Here is a 23,027-nt window from a genome sequence, read left to right on the forward strand (position 1 = left end):
AAGAGGGATCTGGAGGTGCTGGAAGGTGTCCAGAGAAGGGCCACGAGGATGAGCAGAGGGCTGGAGCAGCTCTCCTATGAGGACAGACTGAAGGAGTTGGGGCTGTTCAGTCTGGAGAAGAGAAGGCTCTGAGGTGACCTAATTGTGGCCTTCCAGTATCTGAAGGGGGCTACAAGAAGGCTGGGGAGGGACTTCTCAGGATCTCAGGTAGTGATAGGAGTAGGGGGAATGGAATGAAGCTGGAGGTGGGGAGATTGAGGCTGGATGTGAGGAGGAAGTTCTTCCCCATGAGAGTGGTGAAGCCCTGGAGTGGGTTGTCCAGGGAGGTGGTTGAGGCCCCATCCCTGGAGGTGTTTAAGCCCAGGCTGGATGAGGCTCTGGCAGAGCCTGATGTAGTGTGGGGTGTCCCTGCCTGTGGCAGGGGGGTTGGAACTAGATGATCCTTGTGGTCCCTTCCAACCCTGACTGATACTATGAATAAAAAAACTTAGGTGCTCAGACTGAGTAGGAGATGATGCTTAGCAAAAGCCTGTCTGATAACTTAATTAACACCTTTTCTACCCCTTGGTGTATAGTATGATGCTTTAGATGTAAAGCCATTTTTATTCACATGTTGCCATGTCTAGACAATTGTGTGACAAGTACAGGTGCTACCACTTCACTCTTACTGGCATTTGACTCTTTTGTTGCTGTAGCATTACCTTCCACATTTTGAGCCCTCTTGAGTCAGTCTGAAGAAATGTATGAATGTTGCAAAGATTGAATTCTTTGACATTCAGAGTTACCTTCAAGCATAATACTTTCTAGAAACTGGTCTCCACTGACTGTGCGTGCTGCACAGCCAGTCTGCACTACATCTTCAGCCCTGTCTTGTTCAAAGGCACTTTTCAGCAGTTCAGCAATTCTTTGTCAAAGCCAGAAAGGACATTTGTGCCTTGATATTGAACTTGTAACTCTAGGATGTACAGTAAATGTGTCCCTTTTGCCTCCATGGATGTGAGGCATCTTCTTGCAACACTGATGAAAGGGCAAAGCTGTACTTGGGAATTGTGATGCCATTATGAATTTGATTTTTAAAGTTAATTTTCTCTGTAAAGCCATGTTTTCTTTGCTCAGTTTGGCTAAAAATTGCATGTACCCAACAAGGACATGGTATGATTTTGTGTGTTGGATAGTACCTCGTTAGTCAGCATATTTCAGTGTGACAGCCATTTATCAAGTGAAGCATACTGTATGAGTACTTGAGTCCTGTGTCCAGTTCTGGGCCCCTCAGTTTAAGAAGGACATTGAGACACTTGAACGTGTCCAGAGAAGGGCAACGAGGCTGGGGAGAGGCCTTGAGCACAGCCCTGTGAGGAGAGGCTGAGGGAGCTGGGATTGTTTAGCCTGGAGAAGAGGAGGCTCAGGGGAGACCTCATTGCTCTCTACAACTACCTGAAAGGTGGTTGTAGCCAGGAAGGGGTTGGTCTCTTCTCTCAGGCAACCAGCACCAGAACAAGAGGACACAGTCTCAAGCTGTGCCAGGGGAAGTTTAGGCTGGAGATGAGGAGAAAGTTCTTCACTGAGAGAGTCGGTCACCATTGGAATGTGCTGCCCAGGGAGGTGGTAGAGTCCCCATCCCTGGAGGTGTTCAAGGGTGGATTGGACGTGGCACTTGGTGCCATGGTTTAGTCATGAGGTCTGTGGTGACAGGTTGGACTCGATGATCGTTGAGGTCTCTTCCAACCTTGGTGATTCTGTGAGACAGAAAATGTAAATTTTTTGAGCTTACTCTTTGCTTGCTGGAAGATATGCCATGCTGCAATTCATAGGAATTGTTTCTAGTGGTGGGGAGAGGTGGATCAGGAGCCAAAGTGTGCAGGCAGTGTTCTTTGTTACCTTTTTCAGAATTACATATTTTATAAGTGCAGACATCTTCCTCTCTCTAGTGTGTTTCTGTTGAATGAGGTTTTGTTGTTTTGTTTCTTTCTTTCAGAATAATGTGGTTATTGAAACTGCTGTTAGTGGCATTGCATGTGTTTCCCACTCTGAGCCATATAGCATCCTTGTTTTGAGAGTCTTAAAATAATTTCCAAGCATTTAATGAATGCTCACAGCAGCCTTTGTGTCTTTTTCTTGTTTTGCAAACTGGGTAGAAGTGTACAAAGGCACTCTGGCTTGCTCAAGATACTCTTAAGTGGTAAAAGAGCCTGCCATAAGGCCAGCTGTCTGATGCATTGACCAAGCCCTGCTTTGCAGTGTAATTCCTTTGTCCTGATTACTGAGAATGGTGATGTAACACTGCAGTGTGAGGGACTGAACCTGGAGCAGGGCAACATCTTGCAGTGATAGAGTGATAGAGCTGATTTGCTTAGGACCCTGTTCACACACATATATGCATGCAGAGCAGCCCTAGCACAGTTCCCTTGGTGCTAATGTGTCTTTTGCCTGGAATAATATGGAATGGAATACAATGGAATGGAATAGACTGGAATAGAATTAACCAGGTTGGAAAAGACCTTAGAGATCATTGAGTCCAACCTATCACCCAACACTACCTAATCAACTAAACCATGGCACCAAGCACCCCATCCAGTCTCTTAAACACCTCCAGGGATGGGGACTCCACCACCTCCCTGGGCAGCACATTCCAATGGCCAATCTCTCTTTCTATGAAGAACTTCTTCCTCACATCCTGCCTAAACCTCCCCTGGTACAGCTTGAGACTGTGTCCTCTATGGTCTATCATTTTGCTTCTAAGATAGGTAACCTTAAGTTTGGCCTCTATTAAGATGGATATTTGCATAGGTGTAGATTCTGGGCTTGGATGCAGGGCACATGAGAGTGGAAGTTGTCTTTACTGTCTGTCCTTACTACCTTGAATGCTTTGTGGGTAGATAGGATCTAGCTTGGGTTTTGTGTGTCTTTCTTTTCCCAGCCTCTAACCCAGTTCTTTTAAAAAGATTTGTGAATTCCAGATAACAGAATCATGGAAGGGTCTGGTTTGGAAGGGACCTCAGAAGGTCATCCAGTCCAACCACCTCTGCAGCAAGCAGGGGCATCCTCAACTAGATCAGGCTGCCCAGAGTCCTGTCAAGCCTCACTTGGAATATCTCCAGGGGTGGGGCCCCAACCACCTTCCTGGGCAACCTGTTCCAGTGTTCCACTACCTGCATGGTAAAGACCTTGTTCCTAACATCCACTCTAAATCTGCCCTTCTGTAGTTTGACGCCATTGTCCCTTGTCCTGCCGCTACCGGCCTTTGCAAACAGTCTCTCTCCATCCTTCTTGCAAGCCCCCTTCAGGTGCTGGGAGGCTGTTATTAGGTCTCCCTGGAGCCTCCTCTTTTCCAGGCTGAACAACCCCAGCTCCCTCAGCCTGTCTTTGTAGCGGAGGTGTTCCAACCCCAGATAGTTTTTGTGGCTCTGATTCATACTGTTCTGTTCTCTGTTGTTGCCTCCTCAAAGCACAGGCCTGTTGTTACAGTAGTAGTAGCTTTCAGCTCCCATCTCTAACTGTTCAGGCCTTGCCTTCTTGAATTACAGTAATTTTAGACAAACAGTAGGAGACCTGTGCTCATTTTTTCTCCTCAGAAATTAGCTGCTGAAACACTCTGAAGAGAGATGAGGCTTAGTTATGTGGTTGCAATTGTGGAACTGGTGAACTTGAGCCAGCTGCTAGAGCTCCTCTATCTGTTATTTTACACATAGCTATTATTTATCCCAGACAGAGTGGAGGTCAGCTAGCCAAAGTGCAGAAAGAGACGTTTTTGTCATGACTGGAGGGAGGAGGTACAAGGACATTTGTTTGGACTTAGTCTTTTTTTTTTTTCTCCTTAGTATTCTGTTTTGCTTGTTGTTTGTTTGGGTTTTTTTTGTTGTTTGTTGTTCTTTTTAATGCTGAACTATACAGCCCTGCTCTGGGAATTAATCCAGTAGCCCTGGATGGTGGAATTATTTTGAACAACTTGTTGGAGAAGATTGTTTTCATGCTTTGATGTAAAAGGGATGAGCTTTAAAGAATGGAATGGAATGGAATGGAATAGAATAGAATAGAATACAATACAATAGACCAGGTTGGAAGAGACCTTAGAGATCATCACTTCCAACCTATCATCCAACACCATCTAATCAACTAAACCATGGCTCCAAGCACCCCATCAAGTCTCTTCCTAAACACCTCCAGGGATGGCGACTCCACCACCTCCCTGGGCAGCACATTCCAATGGGCAATCTCTCTTTCTGTGAAGAACTTCTTCCTATCATCCAGTCTAAACTTCCCCTGGCACAGCTTGAGACTGTGTCCTCTTGTTCTGGTGCTAGTTGTCTGGGAGAAGAGACCAGCCCCCTCCTGGCTGCAGCCTCCCTTCAGGTAGTTGTAGCAATAAGGTCTCCCCTGAGCCTCCTCTTCTCCAGGCTAAGCAACCTAAGGTAGAACTTCCCTCCCCAAAATGTCAGTTGTCAGTCCTAAATGAATGGAAAAACACTAAGGATGTAATGAAATTAGGAAGAAAACATCATTAATGTAGCATTATGGATTCAACTAGAACAATGCTACCTGTTATAATTCAAACCACTTAGAGGGGGGGAAAAATGTGGAGAAGAATGCAAAATACAGTCCTGCTGTGATGGCAGGGAATCTGCTGCCACAGTGTTTCCATTCCAGGTATTACTCAGTCATCAGTACTCTCTCTTCTTGTGATGTTTCAGGCTTTCATCTCATTTTTGCACAATTCAGCCATATCTTGTCCCTGTAACCTCCTCTGCTCGTTCACATAACTCAGTATGATTCTGCCCGGGGAAAGGTTTTAATTAACAATGTGTAAAGAACAGAGGGAACGCTCGGGTTGTTAAAAACACTGCTTTGAGACAGGCACGTGGGTTTGCATTTTGATTTTTGGTTTCACTGAGTAATCTTTCCTGTCTGCTTAACTGCTGTGTGTGGACGTGGATCTTACAAAACTTGAGGTTCTGGAACACCCTTCCTCTTCAGGTTGTCGAGCACTCAGCAGTCATGCTGAAGCTGGTGGGTGTCATGGGTGTGCATGAAGGGGTGAGAGATGAAATCTTCCTCTGTCTCTCAACCTTTGGCCTGTGAATTAGTCACCATCACTGGAGGTGTTCAGGATGAGACTGGATGGGGTGCTTGGTGACGTGGTTTAGTTGATTAGATGGTGTTGGGTGATAGGTTGGACTTGATGATCTCAAAGGTCTTTTCCAACCTGGTCTATGCTATGCTATGCTATCCTATGCTATGCTATCCTATCCTATCCTATCCTATGCTATGCTATGCTATCCTATGCTATGCTATCCTGTCCTGTCCTGTCCTATCCTATCCTATCCTATCCTATCCTATCCTATCCTATTCACCCGAGGAGGTGGTAGAGTCCCCATCACTGGAGGTGTTCAGGAGGAGACTTGATAGGGTGGTTGGTTGCATGGTTTAGTTGATTAGGTGGTGTTGGATGATAGGTTGGCACACAATGATCTTGAAGGTCTCTTCCAACCTGGTATCCTATCCTATCCTATCCTATCCTATCCTATGCTATCCTATCCTATCCTATCCTATCCTATCCTATCCTATCCTATCCTATCCTATCCCTGTGAAAAGGCTATTGGGAATTTTCCAGTAAAAGGACTTGGGGTATCTGTAGGAAACAGGCCTCTTGGGGGATGCATTTTGTAGTATGACAGCTGTAGGAGAGTCAAGAGTGTAATTTCACATGACGCGATTACAGTGTAATATACTATTTTGGTTCTCCCGACCTGCATTGCCATGTCCTCTTAGCACGTTTACACTGGAGCTTATTTCAAGCAGCCTGTACATAGGGGTTTTTTTTGGAAGTACCATACAGAAATATCAAGGACAATGAAGTTGACATTGTGAGGGTTGAACACCCTTGCAGTGTTGCCCTGCTTTAAATCATACGTGACGCTGGGGTGTGTGTTCACCTTTCTTTTCCTAATAAAACAAACATAAAGCTGTCTGTGCCCGTGGCCATTTTCAATGGAAGAACCTTTGGGGTACTAACTCTGAAATTAGTGATCTCAGCTTTTGTTTTGTTCTGTAAATAAGTGAACCAGCCAAGACAGGAGATACTGGGGGTCCCAATACAGGTTTGAGGTGCCCTGGGTTGTTCTGCATTACCTCCAGCTGTAGCTCTCAAAAGGAATGGATCTCCCAGTAGAATAGTATCAGATCTGCTGCTCCTGGGTGGATGCTTGAAATAGCTTGGGGTGTCTGAAATGGCTCTTGCCACCAGTGGCTAGGCAGCTGAGGAATAGAATAGAATAGAACAGAATAGAATAGAATACAACAGAACCAGGTTGGAAAAGACTTTTGAGATCATCGAGTCCAACCTCTCACCCAACACCATCTAATCAACTAAACCATGGCACCAAGTGCCTCATCCAGGCTCTTCCTAAACACCTCCAGGGATGGTGACTCCACCACCTCCCTGGGCAGCACATTCCAATGAATGATGTGTTTCTTTTGTTCCTGCCACTCAATCATTCTGATGAGCTATATTGATTAAACAAAATGATAACAATTTTTGAGTGGGATAAGATAAAGTCTGTGCTACTGGGTGGATCATAGTAAGAGGAATTAAGAACTTTGTGGAGGCTACAGAAAGGTTTTCAAGTTTCACTTTCAATCAATTATAATTTTGTGGGCTTTGTTGTGATTGCAGAGGGACCTCGACCGACTGGACAGATGGGCAGAGTCCAATGGGATGGCATTTAACAAGTCTAAGTGCTAGGTGCTGCACTTTGGCCACAGCAACCCCATGCAGAGCTACAGGCTGGGGTCAGAGTGGCTGGAGAGATGCCAAACAGAGAAGAACCTGGGGGTGCTGATTGACAGCTGCCTAAACATGAGCCAGCAGTGTGCCCAGGGGGCCAAGAAGGCCAATGGCATCCTGGCCTGCATTAGGAATAGTGTGGCCAGCAGGAGCAGGGAAGTCATTGTGCCCCTGTACTCTGCATTGGTTAGGCCACACCTTGAGTCCTGTGTCCAGTTCTGGGCCCCTCAGTTTAAGGGGGACATTGAGACACTTGAACGTGTCCAGAGAAAGGCAATGAGGCTGGGGAGAGGCCTTGAGCACAGCCCTGTGAGGAGAGGCTGAGGGAGCTGGGATTGTTTAGCCTGGAGAAGAGGAGGCTCAGGGGAGACCTCATTGCCCTCTACAACTACCTGAAAGGTGGTTGTAGCCAGGTGGGGGTTGGTCTCTTCTCCCAGGCAACCAGCACCAGAACAAGGGGACACAGTCTCAAACTGTGCCAGGGGAGGTTTAGACTCGAGGTGAGGAGAAAGTTCTTCACCGAGAGAGTCGTTCGTCATTGGAATGTGCTGCCCAGGGAGGTGGTGGAGTCACCGTCCCTGGAGGTGTTCAAGAGGGGATTGGATGTGGCACTTGGTGCCATGGTCTAGTCATGAGGTCTGTAGTGACAGGTTGGACTCGATGATCCTCGAGGTCTCTTCTAACCGTAGTTATACTGTGATATTGAGATACTTTCCTCTGCTCTTGTTGTCTACCAGTGTAAATCTAGCCTGAAAACAAACCTTGATGCTCACCATAGGGGCAGAACCCTGTAGGTCTGTTGTAGCACAGCACTATAAATGCGTGTGTGGGATAAGGTGCAGAAGTACATAACTCTGCATTGCTCAAATATAGACATGAAAATATTTCCATGTTTGAATAAAGGAAATCTCAGAGAAGGAATTTGCTGCAGTCTGAGGGCCGCCCCTGGCAGTCTGTTTGCCTGCTCAGTGTTGATCTGTGATGCTGTGCTCATGGTGGAAAAATTCTGTGGCTTTGGAGGAAATCTGTAGAGTGCCGGAAGCCGGTGGCATGTGCCATGACTCCAAGTGTTAGTGTGTGTTGAGCTGGGAGTGTGCTCTACATTCTTAACTAAAATGTGTTTATTTTTATTACTGTGTTTTCACTGCCTAGCTGTGTTCTTATTCTACAACATTTAGGGGGGTGAAAAAAATATCTGATAATTCTATTCAGTAGGTCTGGTTTTGACCTTACATATACCGATTCTTACAGCGATTGTGAATCCATTGACTTCAGACACATTACTCCTGATTATACCAGGGTCATCTCATAATGAGGGGCCAAGGTATTAAATGGAAATGAACCCAATAAAGCCATCAAGCTTAGACCTACTCTGTCCTCATGTGCTTGATCTGAACAATAAGAACTGGTGATTTATAAATCATGTTGTCTGTTTGCTTCTTTGTAATTTAATTCTTTTTTTTCCCATTGACTAAATGAAGATGTTCTGACCCCAGCTCATCTCTTGTGAATTTGTTGAAAACAGCAGGATAGCTGTACCCCTTAAATGTGACTCAAGCTTTTGTTCAACTTTAGTGAGCCTCATCTTATTTTTTCAAAGGAAACACATTTCACTTGACCTCTAGGATCTGGCAGGACTTGCTGCATCTTCTTTTTCACCACTTTATATTCATGGTTTGTGTGTTTCTAAAACATCTTTCTCCATTTTCAGAAGGAAGACTGGCCAATGCACAAGCTAGAGTGCTCTGCCATGTGCACTTTTGGGCAGAACTGGAATCCCTCGGAAACTGTGAGGTTAACAGCAAGGATCCTTGCTAAACAGGTGAGCAGGAGGCTAGACTTGGGACTTAGGTTCCTGCTCTGGGTGCCAGGGAAGTCAGGAGGATGAACATTGACTGACAGTAACTGTCCTTGCAAAGCGCATCCATAGAGGCTTCCTTGTGTACAGATGAGTGTTACACAGAGCATGATCAGCTGAAGGAACTGGCTGTCAGGCCACTGCAGCAGCATCAGGGCTGCTCTGGGGAAAGATGGCACAAGGTGAGTGAGCTTTTAAGCAGTGTAACTTAGGGTCAAGGTACAACTGAACAGTCTAGAAAAGACTACCAATAGTTTCACAATGTGCATGGTGGATTGCAGCTCATGGTTATGTGTGTGGCTAACACCAAGGCCACACTGGTGAAGAGAAAGATCAGTGAGACTGAGTATATGTGATGAAATTCCGAGGAAGGCTTCTACAACAGTAGGAGTGACAGGCAGTGACATCTTCATGAAGTACTCTTTTCCTGCTGTACCTGCATAGTGTTGCTCAGTGTGTAACTCCTAGTACCTTTGTGAGTCAAGAACGCCTCTGAGGTATTCAGGTGTAAGTGTTCACAATTACTGGAGTTAACTGCTGAAAAATGGGTTGAGAGAGAAATCTCAGGCTCTTTGTCTTATTAGTAAAGAAAGAGGATTGCAATGTCAGCCTCTGTTTCAGCGTGCTCTAACTGTATGGGTACTGAGGACAGCACAAGAGCTTGCAGGGAGGGGACAGGATTTGTGAGTTTCAAGGTTATTATGCTGTGTATCTTTGTAGAGCTATAAACCCTCTCTGCAAAAACAAATTCTCTTTGAAGCATATTTGTGTGATTGAGGTCTGCTTATATGGCAAGGGCAACCTGGATACTGTATATAGTGAGATTTTGGTGGCCTGCTGGGAAGGTAGCTGCATACTTGCTGTGTGTGTAGATGTGTGTGTGAATGTATGTGTGTGTGACTTAATTAAGGCCTGGTTTAGTGGTGATCCACAAACAAAATTGAATGCTTAATGACAAAAAGTCATTGGAATAAATTTGTGCTTTTATTGCTTACAGGGAGGGGGGAGAACTCTACATGTCATATAAAAGCTAAATATGCAAACCATAGTCCCTGAACCTCAGCTGCTGGGCCACCTGCAAAGCCATATTTAATGGCCAAGATTACAAAGAAGTGGCCTTAGGCCAACAATGGAGCATTGCTTTTGAACTCTGTCAACAGTCAGTTTATTCACTTTCCTCAAAGTGAAGCCTGTCTCCTGCCTGCTTGCTATTGTTAGAAGCTTTCTGGGTGTCTAGAACAAAGCAAATGACATATTTAAAATACTGTTTGGTGTATGTATATAAATTTGATAGGAGTTAATATTTGGCTGCCTAGTTTGGTGCAGAGATAATATTCCTATGGCATTACTAAGGGCAGTCAATTAAACTCGTTGCTGTTCATCAACTTCTATATATTCAATAGAAGTGTGGGTTTGGATTTGTAGGAGCTCCCAGCTTATGGATGAGCAGACAAAACTGCCAAATTAAAACATTACAAATTTTTTTTTCTTTCTTTTTCTTTCTTTCCCTTATTGCTAGAAAACTAACCCTGAAAGAACACAATCAGAGAAGCTGCTTGCTGTAAAAGAGTTTGAATCACGTAAGTAAAAAAGGCTTGCAGGTAAACAGAGGCAGTTATCTACATTCATGATTTGCTTCCCCCTGGCCCCCCTCCATCAAACCTTCCAGAGCATCCCACTCCTGATGGAGGAAAGGAGTAAACAAAGAGAATTGTTACTCAGTTTGAAAGTGCAGTGCCCTTTGGTTTGGTGGTTTGGGGTGGGTTTTTTTCAGTTGTTTGTGGGGGCTGTGAAATAAGGGTGAAAACCTAGACAGAATTAATTATGTAGCATACATCCATCTCATGGCTTTTCTGGTACTCTAGTGTCTTTTGAGAATTGTAATGTTGTAAAATTAAAATAGCTGGTATTTGTTACCAGGAGGCATAAAATCAGAGACAGCACAGTTGCTTGATGGTGACAGTGACTAAGGGGCTAATTGCAGAACCCTCTGGACTGTGCTTCAGTATCTGTCACTGCCAGTCAAATCTGACATGTTATGTATGATTGTGTTGAAATTCCACGTTCTAAATGCTCCAAAATAATCCAAGGAAGGAAATGAGGCAATGGCTTGCTTTTAACTGGAAGGCTACTGTTTATATCTGGTGTGGCAGAGTTAGAAGTCGAGCAAGTAGTAACTATCCTGGCATAGAGAGTGGTGTTCACTGGACTGTTGTTTCTCTGTTTCGGTATAGTGTGAAAGGAGACAATGGTTTTGCATATTCACATTTCACACTCTCATGGCTTCCAAAACCCTCTACAAAATGCTGAATAAATGCAGTCCTTGCTAAGACTTGAGGTAGCAGAGTCACCAGGCACAGCAAGATTACAGTCTTCCTTGTTTCTTGAACAAAAGCTTCTGTCACAGCTGTTGGGACAACTGGGGAAATAAGGGGGGAAATGCCAACATTCGACTTTGCCTAAGGCAAGGATAATTTGTACAGGTAGGTTGTTAGGATTAAGATTGAAGAGGATAGATAAGTGCTGAAGTAATTTCTGTATGTTCTTCTGCATTGCAGCTTGTCTTCAGTAATTTTATTAATTTGAGAGCTAGAAGGTTGAAATTTTTTTTCCTGTTTCAATGGCCTCCTTGTACTCCAGGAGCCTTTGTTTCTGGTTTAGTAAGAATCCCTGTTCCTTCTGCTTTGTTGACTTTCCTTATCTCTTAGCACACCTTTGCCATGTTCAACAGTTGCCTTATGTGTTGCAACACTCTGGACAGGAGAAGAAAAGGCACCTGGCTGTCAGCTCAGAATTTCTTATTTCTGATTTATCCTCATCAAATTCTCATCTTTCTGAAATTGCCCCATTTAATTTTCCTCGTTATTTTTTTGTGACTGCTGTCATTTACATCTGCTCTTAGATACCATTTCCCACTTTCTTCCACTGTTGTGCAGCCTTTCCTCTTCCTGCATGTTTTTATCTCTTCTGTTGTTTTGAGTTGAAGAGGGGGAAACTGGTGAGCTGCTGTCTCTCACAGAGCAGGAGTGAGCTGGGGACACTGCCACTGTGAGAGAGAGGATTAGGAAAAAACTTCCCAACACTCTGCTCTAGAGGGGAGAGAAGGGGTCAGTGTATGGTCTGTCATCTATCTTGCTCTGCAAGGACCAGTCAGGAAAAGGTTCAGTGGCCACAGCTTTGGCTAGACCCTGTCATTGGCCTGAGGGTCTCTAAACAAACTCATAAAGGAACACACTTGGCAGCTGTGCCAGGACATTTCCACTGACGCTCCTGCTGTCTCCTGTTACCCTCTGATAATCTGGAGCTTGATGGTCACCTCCCAGCCCGTGGAGACATGCACATTCTCAGGCACTGTTTCTTACCTCATGAAGCAGGTGCCTGCAATAGGTCAAGTCAATTGCACTCCTGGGAACCTTCATGTTACTCTCTTCTTGCTGCAGAGGGAACCCCTGGTGCCTCACCCCAGCAATGTTGTCAGTCTTTGTTGGGTCCGGGTCACACATGGCCACAAAAAGTTAGGGCCTCAGTGCTGTGAAAAACAAGTCTTTTAAAAGCAGAGACCATAATCCTCCCTTAGCAGAAGGCCAGGCTGGTTTATACTGCTAAGGATTAGGTCCATATGAGGAAGTTTCACTATGCAAAGTATGCTTCTTTAAGAAGCATCATGCTGAGTGTAACTTCATGCCACAGTATGCCAGGTAGCTCACGATATCATGTTAGGCAGCTGAGGATAGCTACCCACACTGGATAGGCTTCCAGTGGGTCAGGGCTGGCTGATCTGTTTGCTAGGGTTAACAAATGTACTCTCAATACTGCAACCCATTTCCCATTAAAAGAAAATCTCTGTCTGGTTACCTGATAATGTAAAGATGTTAAAATATGCTTTTTAGTCTTGCTTGTTCTTGTGGTGCACGTGTGGCTTTGGCAGAAGTAGCATTATGTTTGTGAAAGAACAGACACTTGCAGTACTTCCAAGTAGGTGTTTTGTTGAAGGGTTTCTGTTGTAAAGTCCAGGCCTGTTCTAACCTAAGCCTGTTGCAGTTCACAGGGGAGTGTTCCTTTTACTGAAATGGAATGTATTCTTTGTCCACAGACCTTGACAAACTAGACAATGAAAAGAGAGAGCTGATTCAGAACGACATTGCTGCTCTTCATCATTTTTACTCAAAGCACTTGGAGTACCCTGACAATGCTGCCCTTGTAGTTCTCTTTGCACAAGTAAGTTGGCTAGAACACAGCCTGCTTAGGTGGATGGTGCTGTAGGAGTTTAGCCTTTGTGAAAGGGGAAACATTTTAACAGTAATGGAAATGGTAGCTCTTTGCTAATCTTAAGGAGAGCTGAGTGTGCTTAATGGAGAGGGTCCTCTTCCTTGAGCAGAAGTGGCTGGACATGGCCCATTTCAGTAGGGAAGAGAGAGGCTCTACTCTTGTCTGCACTCTTTTTATGAGGTGCTTTGAAGGGTAAAGAGCCTGTATTAGACCCTGTCAAAATTAAGCTTCTTGTGGGCCAAGCATAGTGCAGCTGTTGTTGCACTTACATGGAAGGCTGTTGGTCGGTCTGAGACCCTGCAGAGGCAAAATCCTTCATTCAGGCTTCAAACCTGTGGAAATCCTTGCTGGTCAGGTCATCAGTGTGTTTGACCTTCACAGGGAGTAAGCTTCAGAGAGGCAGAAAGAGCAGCCTGAAACTTTTATCTAGCATGTGGCTTTTAAATATAGTCAGGTAGTTTGGTCATGTGGAGAGATGAAGGAAAGGCAGGATGTCTTGTTAGATAACTTCTGAAATATCTCATGTCTTTTTTTTTTTCCTCCCCTCACCTGCTTTTCATACACAGCTAAATTGAATGGATTGTAGTGGCTAGAATAACACATCAGTGGAACACTGAAAGATCCATTTTCTTCTTTCTCCTCCTTGTGCCTCAAAATAATCTAATTTTAAACATCTGAGTAAGAAGTTTTAATGCTTTTGATATGGGGGCAAATGTTAATTGCAGTGATGGAAGATGAAAGAGCAATACACAGGTAGAACTGGGCATCTGCCAACAAGGAGGACACTTACTGTTTCCTTAACACAGAGCTACTTTTACTCTGTAGGGAAATGATTCTTCAGCATGTTTAGCATCTACTTGTCATCCATTGTGTTGTTTCCAATTAGAAATTTCCCTTCAATGAAAAGCTTTCTCTGTTTTGAAGGCTTTACAATTCATATGTGTCAGAGGAATACTTTAAAGTCATTACATCTGGTTTCTTGTGGTGTTTCTGAATAGTTTTGTTAGAATGTATCCAGAATTTCCAGAGATTGCATTATTTTGGCTGTAATGACTTCATGTCCTGTCCTGGACCAGCTCCCGCAGGTCATAGTGCTTTAACTGACTTCCATGAAGTGCTGAGTCCCAGATCTGGTGTTCTATCCAGTCTTCTTTGTAGCTTCACATTAAGCTGATCATCATCAGGCAACTATCTGCCACTTGTGGGTGTTGCATTATTTTGAACTAAAATCTGGATATTCCCTCAGCAGTGTTTGGCAGGACACAACCTTCTGAGGTTTTAGCCCCAGCATAACTCCTTCCAGAAGTGTGGTGGCTTGAGTCTTAACTGGGATTTAAGAGCTCAGATGCGGGGCAAGACTGAGAATTCCTCCCCTGCTCCACTCCCCTCCCCTCCTCCTTCCTGATTAAGAGAAAAAAGGAAACGGGAAAGAACAGGGAGAGAAAGGGGGACAAGGGAAAAAAGAGGAGGTAAAGCTACTGAGAAATAATTTGGAGTCAGTTTGGAAGTAGAGAGGTAAAAACTTCTTTAAACATTATATATATATATATATATAAAGAGAGAGAGAGAGAGAGAGAGATAACAATAACAGGAAGGGTTCACAAGGGCAAGGAACAAGGATGGATAGGGAGAATATACAAAACCAAGAGTCCTTTGAAGATGCAGCAGGGAGAACGACCAGGCCCCGACCACATGTCAGAGAACCAGGGAGCCAGCAGCGACTCTCTAGTCCTTTCGTCCTGGTGAGGCAGAAGTAAAAGAGAGCAAATGGCTGCAGTGTCTTCCTTTTTATAGGCTTGCTGGACAGTGAAGGGGAGTGGAACAAACTAACTCAGTTTCCCAGGGGGAAAAACCTGCTCCAGGGAGAGCAGGGCTCTCACAACCCCTCCTCCCTGCTTTCAGGATGGGCGTAAGCCATCACAAGAAGGAGAGGCATGGCTGTATAACTGTTTCCCAACAAGTAATTAATCTGACCTAAACCAAATAGTATGGATATGCTGTTGCTCCTTTGTCTTACTTCAACACTTTCTCTAGCCTCATTTTGTCTACTTTGCTCCTTCATTCAACATTCTTCCTCCTTGTGGCTCAGGGCAGTCGTTTGGGACTTGAATATATCTGACAGTTTCTCACTGCTTTTGTGTGCTTTGTCTGGTATTGTTTCTTGCTCAACACAGCCAAGGTGTAATTGGTCCTTTTGAGTGCAGCAAAGATTTTTTGTCCAGACTATCCCTGCCTTTCACTGCTCTCTTTCCCATATGTTGGTACCATTCTACTCTCTTTTGTCCCTGTGTGTCTTGTTCTCAAGACTGGCACTCTTCCTCCTCAGTCACACCTTGTCATAGTCTTCAGGCAGTTTCTTTCTTGTCTCAGATTTCAGTGTCTCAGCCTTTCCTTGCATAATTTTGTGCCTCGCTTTGGTATTCTCTTTTCCATCATTTGGAATGACCTTGAGTTCTAGGGTTTTTTTTCACTGTAGTCTCTTTACTCCCTCCACCTTGTGTTTTTCAGTTATGCATTCATCTGGTGACACCAGTGGTATCTCATCCCTTCTAATTCTTCCTCTTATGTCATTTCTGGTATGGTGCATGCAAGAAGTAGGTTGTCTCTGGCTTAGTGGAGGGGAGTTGATGATAACTCACTGCATATTTTGAAATACTTCCCTGTGATTCAGAACCCTCAAGCTGTGCCTTTATGATCTTACTTGCTGTTGACATAATTTCTCACTTACTCTTGTTTTTGCATGCTTGTACATTGGCTAGTGCAGTAGTGTGCTCTTCTTAAGAGATAAGGCAGCCTTTGGATGCTACCTGGCTAAAAATAGCAGGATAAAGGTCAAGGAAATTTACTGGTGAATGAATCAGAGAAAGAGGCAACTTTCTTTTAGTTGTGAAGTCATCCTGAACTGTTCATACCTGAGGAGTGGCTTTGGGAATTGCTTGTGTGCTTTAAAAATCCAGTCCTAGATGTGTTCCAGCTTGTGGGGCATATCGTTCTTGGTAGTTTTGTTGACAACTCTTAACCTTCCAGAATAAATACCCTGTACTTAATTGTAGCTTCAGCTGGGCTTGGCCACATTGATAATAGTTGTTCTGGTGCTTTACTGGCACTGATGATTGCAAGGAGATGGTTGGTGATTGTGGAGAGGGTTCTCTTTGTGTTCCAATGTGTGTGACTCACAGTGAAAGTGGAATGAAGTGTTTGACGGATTTTAAGTGATCAAAATGCACCTTGCATAAACCACATGAAACAAAGCTGAAACTCCTCTAAGATTCTCTTAACTTTAGTGAAACTAAAAGGAGATTTTAAAACCTGCTTGAAACTATTTTATAAGAAAGAACAAGCTCTTTTGATTGTGTGCCTGGTTAAATTAGTAATACTCTTCCCCTTATACTCTGTTCTTTTTCTGTCCCCCCCCTGTTCTGCCTTTTATGAAGTTCAAGTCTTTATCACTGCCTTTGTTGTTCTTTATGTGTGCTTTAGCAGTAGCTGGTATGTGCAGCCCTTGATGACAGATATCACTGTGTGGCAGGTCTCCATAATACGTGCTCTACACTGCCCCAGCCCAAATGAGTTTGCTGCCCTTCATCCCTATGTTGCTCTTGTCCATTGGCCCTTTACTTATCATGGCCAAATGAAGTCTCTAAGCCCTGTCAGTGGCTTTGTTTCATGTTTGCAGTGGTCTTGCTTTGTCTGACATTTTCTAGTGCTCTTTTCCAGCCCCACTTCTCTTGGTTTGCCTTCCAAGGAGCAATCCACTGGATGCTGTGTCCTGAGCAAGTGCAGGTGTTGGACTGTCAGTTCTTTAGTGTCCTGCACCTCACTTTGGGATAGAGGCTTTTTCCTTACTTCACTTCTTGACATGTAGCTCCCTGTTCGTATGGGAGGAGTAGAAAGAAAATTCTAAGCAAATTACTGCAACTGACTGAGAATGTGATGTGTGGGTGTGGAGTACTAAACTAGCCAGAATCTAATTTCATCTCATTCTTTTTCTGTTGTTTTTTCCTTAGGTTAACTGTAATGGCTTCACAATTGAAGATGAAGAGCTCTCTCACTTGGGATCAGCCATATTTCCTGAGTAGGTTGATTTTAGTAGTGAATTTGAGTTGAGTTGAGTTGAGTTGAGTTGAGTTGAATTGAATTGAATTGAACTGAATTGAATTGAATTGAATTGACCGGGTTGGAAAAGACCTTCAAGATCATTGAGTCCAACCTATCTCCCAACACTATCTGATCAACAAATGTGGACCTACTTAAAAACAAAGGTTCTCACACATGTAGGGAAGTAGGTTTCTACTGAAAGAAATTTAATTGAACAATTTGTCTGGTTTTAAACACCTTCAATCAGCTAATAATATATGGCAAATGATTTGCATCAGTTTTTTTCTTTAAAATCAGGTAATTTTGGTAAAATTGCACTTGAAGCTTAGATTGTGAGCTGTATGCAGATTGGTAGGAAACACCTGGCTGGCAGGTTCTGAACAATGACATCATGTAATGATCAAAGTGAAATGAAAAGGATTGCAGGCGACTTGCTCTACTCATCATTTTCTGTCTTGACTGAGTATAATCCTTCACCTGTTGTTCTCTGTTGTTCCTTTCTATCTTTGTTCCTAGGCAAACAGTAAATCCCTTTCATAACTTTTTTTCAGTCTCCTCAGATGTTTTAAAAACTGCAGTGCTTTATGTTCCTCTGACAGTAGGAAAAATACGTACAAGCTCCTTAGCTTGAACAAACTTCAAGGTGTAACATGTTAACTGCAGTTCCTGGGGCGAGGAGCACAGCTCTCTTTTAAAGCTTAGGAACATTTCTCCCAGTTAAGTTTGGCCTTCCTGCTTAATGTGGTAGCAAAGGAGGGTATTTTCTGCCCCTGTTCTTTGCAGATCCCCTTCTGAACGTATTAGCACTGTCTGCTTAGGTTCATTTCCTTGTGAGACATAAATCACTGGCAGCTTATGTGTGTCAGAGTAATCTGAAACTTAACAGATGCCCTGATTTGCCAAGTGCTGCATGCAGGCAGTAGTAGATAGCCCTCGCTTCACAGTTCTCCTTCAGGTTTCTTTTCCTTTCTTAAGGAGAGTAGTCTGCCTGTCATAGGGACCTAAATAGGCTGTTGATAGTTCAGCTACGTGAACAGCCCTGTCAGCTGTCCCATAGCGCTGTAAGGACAGGAAAATAACAACTTGCCCAGTCCTGCAGTAATATAGTTTAAAAATCACAATGATTAATTAGCACAGCCATTCTCCATAGCATTAGGAAAAAAAATAACAGTGCAACAGATTTTCCCAGTGTTACCTCCATGTTAAGCCTCAGCATAAAAACTGCTTGCAGAGGAAGGCTGCCTTGGTTTTTCAGACTTGTTTTGTGAAGTGGTGCTTAACTTTTTGCCTGCTGTTTTTGGTAGTGGTGGGGGAAAAAGATTTATTCTTTTACTTTTATAGTGTTGCATTGATGAACCATAGCTGTTGCCCAAATGTGATTGTAACTTACAAGGGGACATTGGCTGAGGTCAGAGCTGTTAAAGAGATTGAGCCTGGAGAAGAGGTAAATGTGCTGTGTCTGAATGTACTCTGTCCGCATGCATAATGAAAGTAGGCTCCATTCTGCTTTTCAGGATTCATTTCAAATGGATGACAATTGAATAATGTGCAGGAAGGATCCCTTTGTTTCTCAGAGGAGTGTAAGATGTTGTTTTGCAAATGTTTGGGTGGCTCTGGAGGACTGAAGTGATTCTCAGAGTCGGTATCCTAATTTTTGCACCTGCAGCAGTTGCTGTGTGTCTGCCACCCCCTGTCTCAGTTTATCCATCTGTAGAATGAGGCTGAGTTACTGATGTTTGGCTGGTACTTTAAAATTCCAACAGCAAAGGAAATTATTACTGCTATAATAGTTCCCAGTATAAGAGTAATGTATTGAAATTGAAGCCAGAATAAACAAGGTAAATGGGTACAGTCCTCTGATTTCTGTTTGGACAGAGCATCCACAAAACATGGGGCTCAGCCATAGCACCTCAGCAGCATTTGCTGGGAAGAGAGAGAGTGTTTTTAAGGGGAATGAAGCTGAACAATGATAGATAAAATTCTGTGAGATTGAGTAAGGCTCTGTGTTTGAAACTTTCAGTCGAGTAATGAAGTTGGCAGGCAGTCTTCAGCAGCAGAGCTTCTCTTTGCTCTTAAAAAAGAAAAAAGTGGTTAAGCAGAGCTGAAGAGAATGTTCAAGTATCTGCAGGGGATGAAGATACAGAGCATTCTCTCCGAGGATGGAGCTTGCCTCGAGCTTCAAAGGCTTATTACTGTTAATTTAGTGGGCAAAGTTAATGCTGATCCAAAGAAGTTAAGATTGATTTTTGGTAACTTTGCTTTCTGAAGTATGCCATGCCAGTTTTGAAGAAGGGGAGAGAGGTTATTTTTGTGGATTATAGCTGTTCACCATTGTGAACAAAGCAAGTTTAGTTGCTGAAGCCAAGGGTGGATGACTCAGGTGAGTGACTTCTTTTTTACGCCACTTACTAACGCCAATTTGTCTGTGATGTTGGCAGTCACTGCAAATGCATTGTGGTAATGGACAAGGACTGACCCTGGTTTCGGAATTTTACTGTGGAATCCTGGACATTTGCAGCATGTTGGGGGAGGGCTTACTGTGAGAGGTAGAGATATGGATTGTTTACCTTGCTTGGCATCTTCTTTTGATTGAGTTGTGTCTTCAAAGCCGCATCCGTTCTCCAGGATCTCATGGCTTTAGTGCGTTTGCTTTCCTAACACTTCAGAACTTTATAAACGTGAGCTGGTGGTTTTGCTTGGGCTCTGTGTGGTCTTATGGGCTGTGTCTCCATCTTCAGGTTCGGTGTAGCCATTGCATCACAACATCTGTAAAGTTTCTGCTGTGAATGTGGTTCCTGCATTTTGCATGCTCTTAAAATAGGGGAGGAGTGTGAATGGAAGTGTGAGATCACACAGTGAGAAGAAGAACACGTGCTGCATGGAGTTACATGCACACTGTACTTTAAAGAAGAAAGAAACTTTTGAACACAGATTGAGCAATGTGTTTCCAGTACCTGTAAGCGAGGAGACAGAACTAAAGCTTTTCTTTGGTCTGCAAAGTGATCAACTGCACCGTGCTTATGACATTGTTTCTTGGGGGAGATTTCATTTTAAAGCCAGAGCATGAAACCTAGTTGCAGGGGTTCTTTTCTGAAGACCACTGAAGTCAAGGAAAACTTAAAAAGTGTCTATGTGCAAGGCCTTTAAAAAGCTTGAAAAGCAGGTTTGCTTTGCTTTAAAACATTGCTGCTAAAGTAAATCTGAAATTCATTCTCCTACTACTGGAGCGCTGGGCCTGTCTTCAAACATCCAGAAGCCTTGTCCTAAGCTTCTAAAGCTACAGGTGACTCCTGTTGCTCCAATTTTGGTAGGTTTTCAGAAAGACAAATTGGAGATTCCAACTTCCCAAAACAACCCAGGCCATGGTAATTTATCCTAGGCTGGATATGTGAAATCATTGTTCTACTTCTGAAAAGCAGGCAACGCTTTGTAGTCTGACATTTATGCTGTGCCTAGTTTCCTTATCCACACCTGAATCTTGCTGTCCTGGGTTCAGGCCAGGGTAACATTTGAGGGAGATTCCATAATGAATAGAGTAGAATAGAATAGAATAGAGTAGAATAGAATAGAATAGAGTACAACTATTCTATAGAATAGAATAGTTGTACTCTATTCTATTCTAACATTTGAGGGAGATTGCATAATGAATAGGAGAGGATACACTTCTCAATCAGATTGCCTTCAGAAATGTCAACTGCTGATGCTGCTGAGAGACTTGCAACGTGAGGGGGCAGGTTATGGGGCTGCAGGGATCCACAAGTTGCATGAAAATGTAGTCATCATACTACCTGTATCAGAACTAGTAGTAATACATGCATGTAGTTACACTGCTTTGCACTGACTGCTCTGGTTTTATGCCATACAGGTTTTTACCAGCTATATTGACCTGTTGTATCCCACTGAAGACAGAAATGAACGGTTAAGAGACTCTTATTTCTTTAATTGTGATTGCAGAGAGTGCATTACGAAAGATAAGGTAATAAAACTGGTGTGAAAGATGCTTCTGACTGTCAAGGCATCTACAGAGGTTCTTAGCTGTCATATGCTACCTGCTTTAATTACTTTTTGGAAAGTAGGATAATAGGAGGGGGGAGTTGGGTTTGGTTTTCTGTCTAGTATCTGTCTGATTCTCATTCTTTCCACTGTAATCATGACTTCTCAGGAAATTTCCTGGTAGAGGCCTATGTCAACTTGAGCTACAAAGCAAAGATGAAAACTTTGTTAAAAGTAGGTAATTATACTGTGTCTACACTACCTGGCCAAAAGAATTTAGCTCAGAACTTGCTGGGTTTTGTAACTGCATGTTTTCTCCCAGTTCCCAGTGAGTCTTGCTTGGGGCATTTCTGGGGTCCAGTTCTGGGATAGAGTCATGCTGCAGTTCACAGTTTGGGCATCTCAGTCAATTCTTGGTGATGTTGTATAATGTTGCTGGATGATTTGGACACCCAGCAGAATCTGTGAAACTGGGTTTCTTTCCTTCAGTGTTGCTAGATCAGTCTTCTTCCAGACAGGGTGGTCCTAGGTCACAGCCACTTGCGATGCACAGGCCAGGTTTCTGTTCATTAGCCATCACCTGGTGGTGGTGGTCAAAGGACAAAAGCAGACATCCAGACGGTAGATGTTATTTTGAAGAGAAGGGCTTGGAGGTTGGAGGAGAAACTTACCCAAACATGCTGAAGCAGCTGTGTCTCTGTAACTGTTTGGACCTCCTTCACTGGAGAACCCAGCGGAAGTAAGCTGTATTGTGACTTGTGTCATTTCAGCCAAGATCAGTGCCAGGTCATTTCCCCTTCCCCCATCTATTTTCACAAAGTTGTCATTTTAACAGTTGCTTCCCAAACTGACTGGACAACCATCTCTACCTCTGAATGGGGTCATCTTTCCAAATCATACCAAATATTCTGAGTTGAGGCCCTTCTTCTGATACTGCAGTTGTATTTTTCCCCCACGGTTGCCTTGATAATTTTGCCATCGAGTTTAACAAAGTCAGGATTTCATCTGTGATTTTTTCAGCATCACACTGCCTGTCACTCAGCCTCCTTCAGCTCTGGAAAAGAGTGCCCTGTAGCCCTCCAAGTTGACTGATGAAATAATAAATGAAAAAGAAATCTGGCAACGATGTGAGACTTAAACAGGAGAAGATTGCCTCTAGATTGCAGCGGACTCTTCGTCAAGCAGCGAGATAGAAAGAGTAAATGGAGCAGTCCAGCAGAAATAACAAAATACATGGTTTCTCTGTAGACACAAAGGATTCTTTTCTGTATTTAATATCTTCTCATTTTCTACTGAGCTATCATTTGGTGGTAGGTCTAAGGTATTTGAGCTTTTTCTGGCCTTAAAACTAAATTTGTTTTAATCTCTGATCTCTCGGAAGCAGTGAAATTTCACAATCGGAAAGCTCTTGGGCCTTTCAAAAGAAAGGGACTTCATGGAAGTAGAGGATGGCAGATGATCTGGAAGGCACAGAGGATTCTAGGATTCTCAGCCAAGGCTTTAGAGAAAAATTGCAGGTGCACACTGTACCTTTGTTTTTAGCTTTTTTGAAGAGCTTAAGTTCCCCTCTGTGTCCTTTCATTGGAGTTAATTCTGTGTGGCAGGTGCACTTTTATTTGCAGGGCTTGGAACCTGCATTTCTAACATCCATTGTGTTTCTTTCAGGATAAAGAGAAACTGGAAATCCGCAAGCTGAATGTCCCCCCATCAGCAGAGACAGTGTGGGACATGATCAAATATGCCAGAAACGTCATTGAGGAATTCAGGCGAGCCAAGCACTACAAATATATCCTTTGTCTCACCCTGACTCCACTGGCTTGGTGTGTGACCTAAAAATCCTACCTGCTGGATTGCTTCAGAAATAGCTGCAGGAGAAATACTATGACCATTTGAAGTTAAATGTACTTCAGTACTCTTTGTGTCTGAAGAGCTGTCCCTGGAAACAAGAGAGTTGAACCTTGCAGGTGCTGTGGGACTGTGAGACCCTGTGTGGCTCTCGGAGTGCGGCAAGCACGGGGCTGTCTCCAC

The 23,027-nt window shown here is 43.6% G+C and overlaps 1 protein-coding gene across 1 annotated transcript in view; it reads left to right on the top strand.

The window, feature by feature from the left end:
* SMYD2 (SET and MYND domain containing 2) overlaps nucleotides 1-23,027 on the top strand; it is a 34,462-nt gene that overhangs the window by 6,717 nt on the left and 4,718 nt on the right. Inside the window, exons 3-9 of the mRNA XM_054169419.1 lie at nucleotides 8,493-8,603; nucleotides 10,159-10,219; nucleotides 12,733-12,857; nucleotides 16,916-16,983; nucleotides 18,348-18,450; nucleotides 20,872-20,982; nucleotides 22,665-22,785. Of these exons, the coding sequence (XP_054025394.1) occupies nucleotides 8,493-8,603; nucleotides 10,159-10,219; nucleotides 12,733-12,857; nucleotides 16,916-16,983; nucleotides 18,348-18,450; nucleotides 20,872-20,982; nucleotides 22,665-22,785 (700 nt within the window). The remainder of the gene's footprint in view (nucleotides 1-8,492; nucleotides 8,604-10,158; nucleotides 10,220-12,732; nucleotides 12,858-16,915; nucleotides 16,984-18,347; nucleotides 18,451-20,871; nucleotides 20,983-22,664; nucleotides 22,786-23,027) is intronic.

The sequence above is a fragment of the Dryobates pubescens genome, chromosome 2 (genome assembly GCF_014839835.1).
Source record: "Dryobates pubescens isolate bDryPub1 chromosome 2, bDryPub1.pri, whole genome shotgun sequence".
Lineage (NCBI taxonomy): Eukaryota > Metazoa > Chordata > Aves > Piciformes > Picidae > Dryobates > Dryobates pubescens.